Source organism: Heptranchias perlo, chromosome 17, assembly GCF_035084215.1.
Source record: "Heptranchias perlo isolate sHepPer1 chromosome 17, sHepPer1.hap1, whole genome shotgun sequence".
Taxonomy (NCBI): domain Eukaryota; kingdom Metazoa; phylum Chordata; class Chondrichthyes; order Hexanchiformes; family Hexanchidae; genus Heptranchias; species Heptranchias perlo.
In genome coordinates this window covers 20,501,532-20,515,764 of record NC_090341.1, presented here as the reverse complement: position 1 = coordinate 20,515,764, position 14,233 = coordinate 20,501,532, and the positions used below count along the sequence as shown (strand labels likewise).

General features: G+C 41.2%; 1 protein-coding gene across 5 annotated transcripts in view; it reads right to left on the bottom strand.

Annotated features, from left to right (window-relative positions):
- cfap92 (cilia and flagella associated protein 92 (putative)) overlaps positions 1-14,233 on the bottom strand; it is a 248,665-nt gene that overhangs the window by 58,139 nt on the left and 176,293 nt on the right. For all 5 annotated transcript variants that reach the window (XM_067998681.1, XM_067998680.1, XM_067998683.1 and 2 more), the window contains one exon: positions 12,569-12,753. In XM_067998681.1, coding sequence (XP_067854782.1) covers positions 12,569-12,753 — 185 coding nt within the window. The remainder of the gene's footprint in view (positions 1-12,568; positions 12,754-14,233) is intronic.

Below are 14,233 nucleotides of genomic sequence, written 5' to 3'. Positions count from 1 at the left end.
GGAGACCCGAGAGTATAAAACGGTGAGAGCGGAGACCCGAGGGTATAAAGTGGTGAGGGCAGAGACCCGAGAGTATAAAACGGTGAGAGCGGAGACCCGAGAGTATAAAACGGTGAGAGCGGAGACCCGGGAGTATAAAACGGCGAGAGCGGAGACCCGAGAGTATAAAACGGTGAGAGCGGAGACCCGAGAGTATAAAACGGTGAGAGCGGAGACCCGAGAGTATAAAGCGGTGAGAGCGGAGACCCGAGGGTATAAAGTGGTGAGAGCGGAGACCCGAGGGTATAAAGTGGTGAGAGCGGAGACCCGAGAGTATAAAGCGGTGAGAGCGGAGACCCGAGGGTATAAAGTGGTGAGGGCAGAGACCTGAGAATATAGTGATCATAATATAATTAGATTTAAAGTAGTTATGGAAAGGGACAAAGAAAAATCAATGGTGAAAATACCCAACTGGGACAGAGCCAATTTCAGTGATTTCAGAAGCTAGGGTGGAGATAGCAGCAGCCCTGACCACAATCTTTCAATCCTCCTTGGATATGGGAGTCGTGCCAGAGGACTAGAGGTTTGCAAATGATGCATCTCTGTTCAAAAAAGTGGAGAGGGATAAACCTGGTACCTCCAGGCCAATCAATCTAACATCAGTGGTGGGAAAACTACTAGCGACCACTGTGAAGAACAAAATTAATTCTCATATGGAGAAGTGTCGGTTAATAAGGGACAGCCACCAGGAATTGTTGAAGGCAAATCGCATCTGACTAACCTAATTGAGTTCTTTGATGAAGTAACAGAGAGGGTTGATGAAGTTAGTGCAGTAGATATTGTATATATGGACTTTCTAAAGGCATTTAGTAAAGTACCATATAATAGACTTATTCGGAAAACAGAACCACATGGTATTAAAGGGACAGTAGTTACTTGGGTACATAATTGGCTAAGGGATAGGAGGCAGAGAGTAGTGGTGAACGGATGTTGTTCTGACTGGAGAGAAGTATGCAGTGGCGTCCCCCAGGGGTCGGTATTAGGACCATTGCTTTTCTTGTTACATATAAATGATCTGGACTTGGGAATAGAGAGTACAATTTCAAAGTTAACACAAAACTTGGTGACGTAGTAAATTGTGAGCAGGATAGTAGCAGACTTCAGCAGGACATGGACAGACTGGTGAAATTGGCAGACTCATGGCAGATGAAATTTAATGCAGATAAGTGCGAGATGATGCACTTTGAGAGGAACAACATGGAGAGGCAATATAATCTAAATGGTACTATTTTGAGGGGGATGCAAGAGCAGAGGAACCTGGGGGTGCATATTCACAAATCTTTGAAGTTGGCAAGGCAAGTTGATAAGGCGGTTCAGAAAACGTATGGGATACTTGGTTTTGTAAATAGGTGGCATTGAATACAAAAACAAGGAAGTCATGCTAAACCTTTACAAATCACTGATTAGGCCTCAACTGGAGTATTATGTACAATTCTGGGCACCACACACTAGGAAGGATGTCAAAGCTTTGAAGAGGAGATTTACCAGGATGATACCAGGGATGAGGGGCTTCAGTTATGTGGAGAGACTGGAGAAGTTGGGATTGTTCTCCTTAGAGCAGAGACGGTTAAGGGGAGACCTAACAGAGGTATTCAAAATTTAGAGGTTTTGATAGAGCAAGTAGGGAGAAACTCTTTCCTCTGGCAGGTGCATTGGTAACCACAGGTCATAGATTTAAAATAACTGGCAAAAGAACTAGGGGGGAAATGAGGAGAATTTTTTTTCACACAGATGATTGTTAAGGTCTAGAACGTGCTACCTGAAAGGGCGGTGGAATCAGATTCCATAGGAACTTTCAAAAAGCATTTGGACATGTATTTGAAGAGGACTAATTTGCAGGGTTATGGAGAAAAAGCTGGGGTGTGGGACTAAATTGGACAGCATTTTCAAAGAGTCTGCACAGGCATGTCGGACCGAATGGCCTCCTTCTGTGCTGTAAGATTCTATACACAGCTGCTGCTCTTCAAAGGCTGCTGACCGGCACAATTTCCAATTGCACCCATTTCCCTTTGGTAAGTTCCCAGCACCAGACCCCGTATGGGCCAGGAGTTTGGCAGGAATACGTAATTGAGGCCTCTTTGGAAAATCCTGGGAATTTGGCTGAGTGAAGGTTAGCGAGTGTTAGGCTCACCACACTCTGGTCCCACTGCTTTATTTCCTGGAGCAGAAAACATAGCCTAACATATAGTCTGTGCAGAAGGTAACAACAGATGTCAATTAGTTTATATGTTCTTTTGACACACAGTGCAGAAAGCAAAATGAATTACATTTTTATTAATTTAATTAGAGAATATGTTCCTGAATGATAAGCAAAAAGGTAATTCACGCTATTTGATAAAGTAAGTAAATCAGAACTTAAAATTCCTCCATCACATTAATAAATATGATTTCTATGTTTTATATGCTAAGAAATCTGCTTAATCTCTAAATTACAGAAGAAACACAGTGTACAAGGTTTCCTCCTTTTTTGTACTTAGTGTATGTTGGGAGCAGAGGTCTAACCTATTTTAACCACTTATGAACAAGGTTTGAGGAACAAATATTGTGCTTCATATGTTCTGCATACATCCAACAAGAGTTGTACTTCTCCTTTTAGCACAACAAAATTAATCTCATCTTCCAGAGTAAATTTGGATGTAATTATTGTTAGTTTATCGTCAGAAACAGGAGTTTACCATTTCAAAATATGTTATCCGAATTTACAATTGTACATATGTTTTTCCTCACATAACAGAAATGTACATTTTCATTTCCATTTGTTTCTGAACTATTTGTAAACCATATATTCCCTTACAACTGTAATTTTTAATTAGTAGGATTCACTGTCAGTTATTTCTAAATGTGATATGAATGTTCATTTTTTTAAAGAGTATAATGCTATACGAAGAATCTGAAGACTGGATGGAAATTACTTCCATGCGTGGATGTTGCTGGTGGCTTAATTTATCTTGAGTCTTGTTGACAAAAAAGTTAATCTAACCCACTAAGATCAAGTATTTCAACCAATCTTGTGCACATTTCTGCTGACAGCCTGAAATCTATAGGTATCGAGCAGAGACCACACCATGGAGTGAGCTGGTAATGAAGTAAAGTGGGAACATAGTTTGCACAATACTTCCAAGATGGAAATTCGGCTAGAGTGGGAATTCAGTGGTGAGTAGGGGTAAGTAGTGGATAAATAGTTCAGAACAACCTAGACCTGATTTTAACTCCTGGCGAGATTCGCGCGGGTGGGTAGCAATGTGAGTAAGAAATTCACCTACTGTACCAGAAGTGAGGCCCGGGATATTTTAACTCTTGGACCTCATTTAAATCTTAGTCAGCCGACTTCACAACCATTCTGGGCGGGCAGTGGTGGAAAATTGCAAGGCAAGGAAACTGCCCGACAATGTCGGGTAGGTAGTGGAATTGGCTGCTGGGGCCATCTCGCAGGGGAAGGTGGAACAAGTCCGTGGCAGGGGAGGCCTAAGCTTTCCTCATGCGGCCAGACGGAGAACTCCTGCTTCTTTTGGCCCCATAAGGAAAGTAAAAAAAAATGACCTTTTTGGGCCTCTTCTGGCCCCGAACCTCTACCACGCTGTCTTCACCTGGCAGGAAAGCCACTGCTGCTCCCTGCTCTGGCCATTGAGTTAAAATTGCAGTCAGTCCCAATGACATCACCAGGACTTGACATGCATATGTAAAAAAGGACTCTGCCGGCTTTGGACAGGTGTTCTTGCCACCTGCTCAGTAGAGTCAGCTCCCAGCGGCTCCAGGGCAGATGGCTAACCTGGGCCATTCTAACTGCCCACCTGCCCTATTTACACCAGGTGGGTAGGGTTAAAATCACCGCACTTTTTTTTTGTGTGTTTTTTTTCACTCCTTGACGGAACTTTAAATTTAAATCTGTGAATTGGCAATTAACAGATAGCAGGTAATCATTAGTCACTAGCTAGGTGTTAATTAATCTACTGTGACCTAATTTGGTAGGAGTATAAAACGGTAAGTGTAGCAGCAGCACACAAAGGAGTGAACTGGGAAGACAGTGAGAACAGAACTTCCAAAATGGAAATTTGGCTAGAGTGGGAATTTAGAGCAGAGCCAAATGCAGAGTAGTTTAATTGAAATTTTAGCAGATAAGAATATAAACTAACTATAACAATTTATAATAAAAATGGCAGAACAGGAAGGGACAGTGATGTGTAGTTCCTGTAGGATGTAGGAGATTCGAGTACCAGAAGTTAACTCAGATAAACACATCTGCAGGAAGCGACACCAATTCCGATTACTTGCTCAAGATCCCTGAACTTGAAGTGGAGTTGGAGATACTGTAATCCAACACATCATGGAGGGATAAAGGTTTCTGGAGCAAGAGTTTAAGAGGGTAGTCATCCACTGAGAGATAGAGAGCTGGCAGTGGGAGAGGAAGGTATCATGACTATCCACAAGTTAGGAAAAGTGAGCGGGGAGGGGGGGAATGGGGGTGACAGGCTAGAGCAGAACACCCTTAGCAAATCACCATCTTTAACTGGTTTGAAGCACTGGCTTCCTGTGGGGAAGGTGAAGACTCTGGGCAGAACCATCAAATGGATTACAATGGCACCAAAAGATCGAGATGGTTGATGGTGGGAGAGATAAGCAATTCAGTTAGAATTGTTCTGCCTTGACCTAACTATTCAGTTACTATTACCTTCAAGAAAATATAATTTTAGTATGTTTTAATGTTGAAGGAATCGTACAGCATAGAAGGAGGCCATTCGGCCCATTGTGCCTGTACCGACTCTTTGAAAGAGCTATCTAATTATTCTCACTCCTCTGCTCTTTCCCCATAACCCTGCAATTTTTTCCTTTTTAAGTATATAGGTCAGTTAACTGAATGACATAACTGAAGTCCCTCATCCCTGGTACCATTCTAGTAAATCTCCTCTGCAAGGCCTTGACATTCTTCCTAAAGCGTGGTGCCCAGAATTGGACACAGTACTCCAGCTGAGGCCTAACTGGTGATTTATAAAGGTTTAGCATAACTTCCTTGCTCTTATATTCTATGCCTCTATTTATAAAGCCCAGGTTCCCATATGCTTTTTTAACAGCATTATCAACTTGTCCTGCCACCTTCAAAGATTTGTGTATGTGAACCCCCAGGTCTCTCTGTCTCTACACCCACTTTAAAATTGTACCATTTAATTTATATTGCCATAACTTGAAGTTAAATATTTTGTTGAAAATATTGTTTTGCCTGTTGTCTTTTTTTGAAATGTTTAAAAGATGATAGCAGTAACATTAATTTGCATTTATACAGCATCGTTAATGTAGTATCATCCCAAGGTACTTCATAGCGATGGAATGGACAATAAGCAATAGTAGGAGAACTGGAGAAGGTGACTGAAAGCATTTTGAAGTGACTTTTGAAGGTGGAGAGAGAAGTTGCAAGGCAGAGGGGTTTAGTGAGAGAGTTCCAGAATAGAGTCGAGGCTGCTGAATAAAATTACAGTTACCACCTTTGCTATAAGTATTTCTCCAATTTCAGTTTGCAATGTACATTAATTACTTTGAATTGGGACAAAAATAAAACTGTCCCAGATGTGTGGATGATAAACTGAGATGTACTGCATATAACAGGGAAGAGGTTGATCAAATACTGAAGGACCTGGATAGGTTGGGGAACAGTGTTGATGAGTGGCAGATGTCATTTAATGTGGACAAATGCAAAATCATGAGATTGGGGAAGGATAATTAGCAGTGGCAATATAAGCTAAATGGTATTATTGTATAGGACATGACACAGGAAAGTGATTTGGTGGTACTGGTAGATAGATCACTAAAACCATCAGCACAGAGTGTGGCAGCAGTAGAAAAAAGTGAAATAAGATCTTGAGCTGTATAGCCAGAGGAATAGTGCACAATCTCAGGAAATGATTGAGTTTATACAGGGGTGGAGGCCAGCTCCACCTGGAATGCTGTATGCAATTCTAGTTACTGAATTATGAGAAAAACATCCTGGCATTGGCAAGGGTGAAGCGTAGGGCAACTAAACTGATAGCTGGAATTAGGAACCTGAGTTATGAGGACGGCTGCAGAAGCTGGACATGTTTACACTGGAGAAGAGAAGGCCTGGGGTGATTTTACTAAAGTATTCAAGATCCTAAAGGGCATAGGCAAGATAAACATCAATATGTTTAACATAGTTATAGATTCTACAACAAGAGGACATGGCCTCAAACATAGAAAGGACAGTTTTGATCTAACTATTTCATGCAGAGTGTGGTTAATGTTTGGAATGGAATTCCAAGAAGGGCTGTGGGGGCTGATTGTATCAGCAGATTCAAGAGATCATTGGATAAGTACCTGGAGAAAAATTTAATAGAGAGGTTTGAGAAGTGGGATGATATTTACTAGACACTGGAACAGACCAGATGGATCTCAATAGTCTTTTACCGTCCTGTACATTTCTATGTTCCTAGTACAAATGCAGACATGTACAAGAAATCGCCAGGTGGGTCAGATTTGACCTCTCCAAGCCCTCCGTAAAAGTGTTTTTATCTTGGCACTGTGAATGACATCATCTTTTACCAGGTTGCGTCGGTGATCTATCGGACTAGACTGGGGAGGTTTTTGATTTGGATGCTTTCATCCGGCACTTAACATAAATCACATGGGAAATGCCATGAAACATTTTCCTTTAATCTCTCAGCTGGATTGTTGCTTACAATGTCCATCTCTGATTTCAAAGTGCATATTTACTTTGGCTTTACATGTGTTTGTTAAGCACTGAGAGGGAGGAAGGTATGGAGAGGAAAAGAGGGAAGAAGATCATATTACTGTAAATTACTAGCAATATATACATCAATAACAATTCTAATAGTTTAAGAAAAATAAACATAGCTGTAAGTTTTAAGTTCACCCTTAGCTTTGACCAACATTCCAAATTTGCTGCATCTCATAGAGTGAGTTTTCTCAATTCTTGGACAAGTCACTAGATGCAGTGCACCACCTCAGGGAGGGGAAGGGGGTGGAGATGGAGAGGAGAAGAGAAAGGGCAAAAAAGACTGGCAGGACTATTTGGCCCATTGCCGCTTAGCAGTGACCATGGACACTGAGAACTTTACAGTTATGACTACCTTGTCTTTCCAACTGACCGAAATATGGGGCCATGAGGCAACCTGAAAGGGGCAGGATATAGTGGTACAAAATCAGAACACATTTAGGAATTATTTAAAATCATGCTTTAGCTACAAGCCAACCAATAAAATATTATCTACATCATTAATATCAGTTTAATAGATCTATATCTTAGCCTGCAAGACTGTACTGGAGGTCAGTTTGAAGGTAAAACCTGTAGTCAAACAAAAGCTAAATATTTTTGGTAACAATGTTCTTAATGGCACCATACTAATGCTGAAAACTTAAGTTTAGCAAAAACATCAGAGAATAACAGAGTGGTTTTCAAAATTATTTACATTGTAAGAAAAAGATTTCCTTCTGTGTAGTTGTTCAGGATCTACCTTCTGGGCCAGGAAGCAGGATGAAACTAGGATAAGTGATGCTGGACCTCCTGAAAAATCTATGGTATAACTAGGGCATAACAGGTTCAGGGTTATACTTTGCTCATAGGGAATGAATTCACACATTTCAAGTAGTCAACAATCTGGTCTAATGCTGGTTTGGCATCTAGCCCTGTGTGGATGAGGTTGACTCAGTTTTTTTTTATTTGTTCACGGGATGTGGGCATCGCTGGCGAGGCCAGCATTTATTGCCCATCCCTAATTGCCCTCGAGAAGGTGGTGGTGAGCCGCCTTCTTGAACCGCTGCAGTCCATGTGAAGATCCTCCACAGAATCTACTGTACCCACATAAAGTGACTAAATTTGGCTGCTCATCACAGGGTAGGTGTTGAAGTTGTGACATGAAAGAGGGTATTTTTCTTTACATATTGTGGCATTGCCCTAAAAACTTCCTCTTCTGGGCGGGGGGTGGGGGGGGGAGTTGGAGGGGGCTGTAGTGGGTGCCATGGCAGGCCTGGAGGGCACTGCTATTGATAACAATCATACAATATGTTTGTTGGAATTTAAGTTGGAACTGAAACCTCCACCACGCTTATACGAATATTTCTATCCCCATTGTTTGCACTCAAAGGAACCATCTACATATTCCTACTGAGTGAATGAGGTTCCCAAGAATGAGACTGGAGAGACTGGCATTTTGTAATGGGGGGGGAACAGTACCACCAGATTTGGGATAGGATGAGGAGGCCCTTGAAGTAGAGTGTTAAGATGCAGAGTTGTTATAATGTAAGGGGCAGCACATCCTTTTGTGTAGTTGTCCAGAATCCAACTTCTAGATTTGGAGCTTTGGTGAGAGATGCTGGACCCACCTTGGGATGGAGCAGAACACCTGTCTTCTCTTTTTTCTTTCATTCACTGTTTCTTTCTTGTTTCTCTTTGGAGTATTTATTAGAAAGGGGAATTCAGGGGAACAATAGGGGTTTATTGCAATATCTGTACAACATTTTTTGATGTTTTACATGCTGAGCTGGATGTCAGCTTGTGTTTCTAGTATTTCATGTTTCTTATTTAGTTTGTGGTTCATAACAAAATAACATTTTATCTGCTTAAAAAAAAATCACTTCTTTAAAAAAAAACTTTATTCACCTCCTCAACCTTTCCCAGTACAGCAGTGGGGAGGGGGTAGAGGGCAAAGAGGGGAATAATACTGATGCAGCCATTGTAATTTAAAGATACAATCATACCAGTTCTTACATTTATCTTTAATTTTTCTTACAATAGAATAGGTGGGGTTGAAAAAGTCAGTCTTGCTGGGTCTAATGATCTTTTCATTTTCCTAAAATGTTTAGGTGCTAATGGCAGTAGACAAAATGGTGTTTAATATCAGAACATATTTCCTATAGCTAAAGCCAAATCAAAGCAATTACCCAAATCTTTTGTACTTTGATTATCTAACTTCTAGTTTCAGTATGTAAAACAGGCCGTTTCACAGTAAAGAGGATTTTCCTCAGAATCATCTGGAACAGAAGCCTTTCTGAAATCTTATTTAAAAAAATAATGAGTTTGCTAAAATCTTCAATATTCCGTAAACCCACAATAGGACTACAGAAATTTCTGGCACCAAGAGATCATTCATTACATAGCGGCAAACAGACATTAATCCTTTCAATTTGCATAAATGATTTCACTTATCATTTATGCTTTTCATGAATGGTTTTATTATCTGAGAAATCAATGCATTAATGTACTCCCTGAAAATATTTTTACCCTGTAAGTAGTAATGAGTTTTTGTAAATTACAACACGTTGCTCATGCAATAAAAAAGCTTGCTAAAAATATGCAAATGTATTTTCCTTTAAAATGATCTGAATGTACTAGTGCTTAAAACCTGGCTTCAGGCGATTAGAACTGTGTTCCATCAATGAACTAGCTTTTAGCTTTCATTCTATACAGACTGTTAGCACTGTTTTGATAAAGTAATCCTTAAGCTACGTAGTCAGTGAAGATACTAGTTTCACTAAAATATACTAGGAGGCCTCATATTCAACTACTCACAGAATACCAATTTTGTTTAGTTACTGGTCAGTGTAGATAGATGATCCCTATGTACATCGTGAAAATGGATCAATTATACATGGTTTCGATAGCCTTCCAGGTAAACTGTGCCATTTGAGTGTAATTACAATGTTCGTCCCTGAGTAAACGAGTTCAAACACAGTGATATAATTGCCAGTTGAGCTGTTCCCGAAAGTAATTCAGAAAATGAGGACCCAGCTTTTTGGCCCTGAGAAAAGGAGGCCCACAAAGGGTGTAATCCAGGTCAGTGGAAGGAGGTCGTATTGGCAATGTTTGTCACCTCCAGCAACCACTGCACATCTATCCAATTCCAGAAGAAATTCACTGATGTCTCCAGAATAGTAAAAACAACAGAAGACAGTCATACCTTGCAATAGTGCACTGTAATAAGCATGTTTTCCACTTGCAGCACCTTGCTCTTATTACAATGGGCACAATCTGCAACTTACCACTTGTATGCAGGAGGTACCCCAGTGCTTTTCACACCCCTTCCTTCCCCTGCAAGTGTTCCTTTACTCAGAATTGAACATATGGGGAAGCAGTGGAAGACTCAAGATAGGTATTTCTTTGCCAGCACTTGTTCTCACTCCTATGAAAGAATATTTTCTGAAATGTGGGTTGCATTCCATATGATGGCACACTGAGTGCCTTCACTCTCTTTACTTTCTTCTTAAAGAGGAAATGGACCACAACCAAAGACAAGAAAGTAACACCTCAATTCTCCAAGGCTCCTGCAGCAAATTATCAGCCAACCACCTCAGAATCCCCTACTGCAGTAAGAGAAGCTGGAGGCTAGGATTAAAAGGGCACTCAGTGGCGGGCACCAATGGGAAGGCAACGTGGTAATAAACAGTAGGAAGTTTGTCATATTTGTTTTCAGTGAATTTTTTAGTTGCTGATGTGCTTAACAATTTGCAGCAAGGTAGCAGAATGCCTATGCAAAAGAAAGGCAGAATGATCTCCAAATGAAGCCTTAGTATCTGCGGAGCAAGGCTACATTTCAGCCAGTGACTGAGTTGACTTTATTGCCAATGGGGAACCAGGATGGCAAAGCTCATTTGGCAGTGTGCCCTGATCGTAGTCAGCTGAAGATCTCCCTTATGAGCTGTTCCTGCAGCAGTCTGGCAGTCTGGCACAACTCAGCCACTGCTTTATGAGGGAGGCGTAGCCTTCAAGAACATACATCAAAATAAGTATACATTTTAAAAATCAAAACAAGTGAGTATCACTGCAAATGGAAAAAGCTGCAGGCAGTAAAAGCGGATCAGTTAGCCTTCCTTATGCATCTCCCTGTTACTCCACTTTGAAGAGGAAGAGGAGGAGGATCAGGAGGACCACTGCAGAGATGCCACAATTTGAAGAATTGTGGGTGGCCTGTGGCTGCTACTCATTGGTATCCATGCCTACATGTTTGCAGATCCAGACAGGACTACTTCACTGTGTTCCCTCAGTAATATTTTCAAAAGCTGCATTTTCCTCAAAAAGCTGTAACTAATTGGTTTCCCAGGCTCAGTTGGAAATCGTAAAACTGGCCCCACACAAACAAACCCTAATGCCTGTGTTACAAATTCAGGTCTGCCATAGATACATTCTCAGGTTCAGCAGCATTAAGTTGCTCCCATAAGTGGGTCCCACGGCCCTTACATGCCAGAGTTGCCTCACACTACCCATTATCTACTTATGTGATAGTGTATCCCAGAAGATGTAACAATGCATTCATCTTGACACACAGACAGAATATTTTGTCTTTTGCATATGCCCTCAAATGTGTTTCTCCAATTTTTTCAATGGCAGACACACGAATCGTTAAGCTGCTTTATTTCAAACAGCAAGTGAATATACAGAGCAATAATTATGATCAGGCTCACTTAATTCAATCAGCTCAACTTGTCTTCGCATAATAATCCAAAATAATTGACACTCTACGCTTTCCCACATCAGTGGGTTTTCTAGCCCTACTTTAAAAAAATAACTATGAACTACTCTCCCGCATCATAGCCTTGTAGCTTTTGTTGGATAGACTAACCAAAGCCTGCCCTAGCAGCTTCCGTTTTTCAAAACCGGACTGTTTTTGAATATGAATTTTTCTCTCCTGTTAATTCTGACCCCAGGAAGTGGAATCTCGTCAGCCTACCCTGGAAACTACCCGCCTGAGCTCTAATGGATCAAGTCATTTCAACCAGAATATGCTCGAATGATCACTGAAATGTCCAAACTAATACAGTTCCACAGATAGCAGCAGTCCCCCAGTTCCTTGTCATCCTTCATATGTCAGCCTTGATAGTGAGTATCAGCAGGCTATTTGACTATATGGGCATCAAATCTGAGTATCCGTTCCTCACCAGATAACTAAGTGCATTTTTGGGCAGTGGTCACTGGATAATAATGAGGAGCAGGCTGTTTTTTTTGCTCTTCTACCTCAGACATGCTAAGACTAATTACATTGCCCAGTTCTACTTAACCTATGAATTTAACACGTTGAGAACTCAGTTTAACTCAACAGTAGCATTTTTACCATAGGTCTCCCCATGGTGACATGGTCAGAAATCCAAAAATGTGACAGCTTGTTTTGCAAGGGCATTGTGCACCAGCAATGGCCACTGAGCAGGAGGGGAGAGAAATGGGACCCTGCAGCAAACTCCATCCACCTGTCATCATTTGCATGTGACAGAAAAAGCATGTAGTGGCCAAATAAGTCCATCCCCAGTGAAGTGGGGAGATGGTGGAGGAAAATCCATCTGGCATTTTTTTGAGGTGGGTAATCAGTTAGGCCTCCCTGCCCCATTTCCTCCCATTAACACTCTGAGACTGTCTGAAAATGGATGGGTTCCTGGAGGAAAATCCAGCCCATCCCATGTCTAATACAATTTGAACTACCCAGTTCCTAACCACAATGTTGAATGTTTGAGGTAGTTTTTGGTGTTTTTTGTAATTTTACCCCTTTTACAATAAGCTGGTTTATGCCAAGCTTACCTTTAGTACATGGATTGGTACAGGAGTTGATGGCATTGACTTGGCTGAAATAATACGAATGACCATTGGATTCAATTCCTTCTCCATTTCCGCAGACATGAGTGATTTATTCACTGATACAGTGAAGAGGGCATCCAGTATTCCAGGCATTGATGTGCCCATTTTATTTGTGACTGATTTATCTCCTGGAGGTAGAATGGAGAAAATCATTAGCAAAAGCACTTAAATTAAGTAAAAGGAAAGGATAAACAGTGAATCACTGCCACTTAGAACTTGATGTTTTTCAATGGAACTGCTGAATACTGAGAAATACTTTTAGTTGAGTAAAACCATAGAGGTTTACAGCATAAAAGGAGACCAATCCGCCCATCATATCTAGGCTGGCTCTTTGTTATAGCAATCCAAAACTAGTGACGTTGCCCTTGTTTCTTCTCACAACCCTGTATCCTCCTCTGCTTCAAATATTTATCCACTTTTTCCTTAAAAGGTGCATAATCTCTGTCTCAACTACTCTGCATGGCAAAGCATTCCATACTCCAATAACTATGTGTAAAGAAATTTCTCCTAACCTTTCTCTTTCCTTTCGTAGTACACAGCCACCAATTTTAAACAGACTATTTTTAAAAATTCTTTTTCGTACATTAATTTCATGCTCATTAAGGTAATTAAAAGTGCTTTTAAGCATAATTTTTTTCTCTTGGCACCTGGCGTCAGCAATAACCATTCCCTGGTCAGGTACAGAAGTCTGGCTTCTGTTGATATCTCTCCATAGACACCTCTACATGCACAGTCACCCTCCTCTTCACCATTTATTTGATTTAGCAACAACATCAGGAAGCATAGGGTCATCATCCATTTGTATGCTCATGATCCCTGCTCTACCACTTCGCTTCCTCCATTAATCCAAAGGCTGTTGCTACATTTCCAACATGACTGACATTAAAACCTGGATGAACCAAAATATGCTCCAGTGCAATGTTACTAAAATCAAAGCCAACCTTTTTGGTTGCTTCCAACACTTGCGTGTCTGTGTCCATAACTCAATCAATCTCCCAGCTGCCACCTCAGGCTGAGTCAGGAAAAAAAAAAGACTTACATTTATATAGCGCCTTTCATACCTCAGGACATCCCAAAGGACTTTACCACTAATGAAGTACTTTTGAAGTGTAGTCACTGATGTAATGTAGGAAACATGGCAACTAATTTGCACACAGCAAGCTCCCACAAACAGCAATGAAATAAATGACCAGGTCCTTTGTTTTAGGATGAGGGATAAATGTTGGCCAGGACACTGGGAGAACTCCCCTGATCATCTTCGAATGGTGCCGTAGGATCTTTCACGTCCACCTGAGAGGGCAGATGGGGCCTCGGTTAAACATCTCATCCGAAAAACGGCACCTCTGACAATGCAGCACTCTCTCAGTACATGCACAGAAGTGCCAGCTTAGATTATGTGCTCAAGTCACTGGAATAAGGCTTGAACCCACAACCTTCTAAGTCAGAGGTGAGAGTGCTACCACTGAGGAAGTGTGGAGCCTTCATGTACTGTTCGATCCCCTGCTCAGTTTCTTCTCAACATTCGCTCATTTCAGGCGGGCAGCTGGCCGTCGAAATGTTAATGAGACCCAGCTGTTAAAATTGACCAGACCTCCCACAGGAATTGCC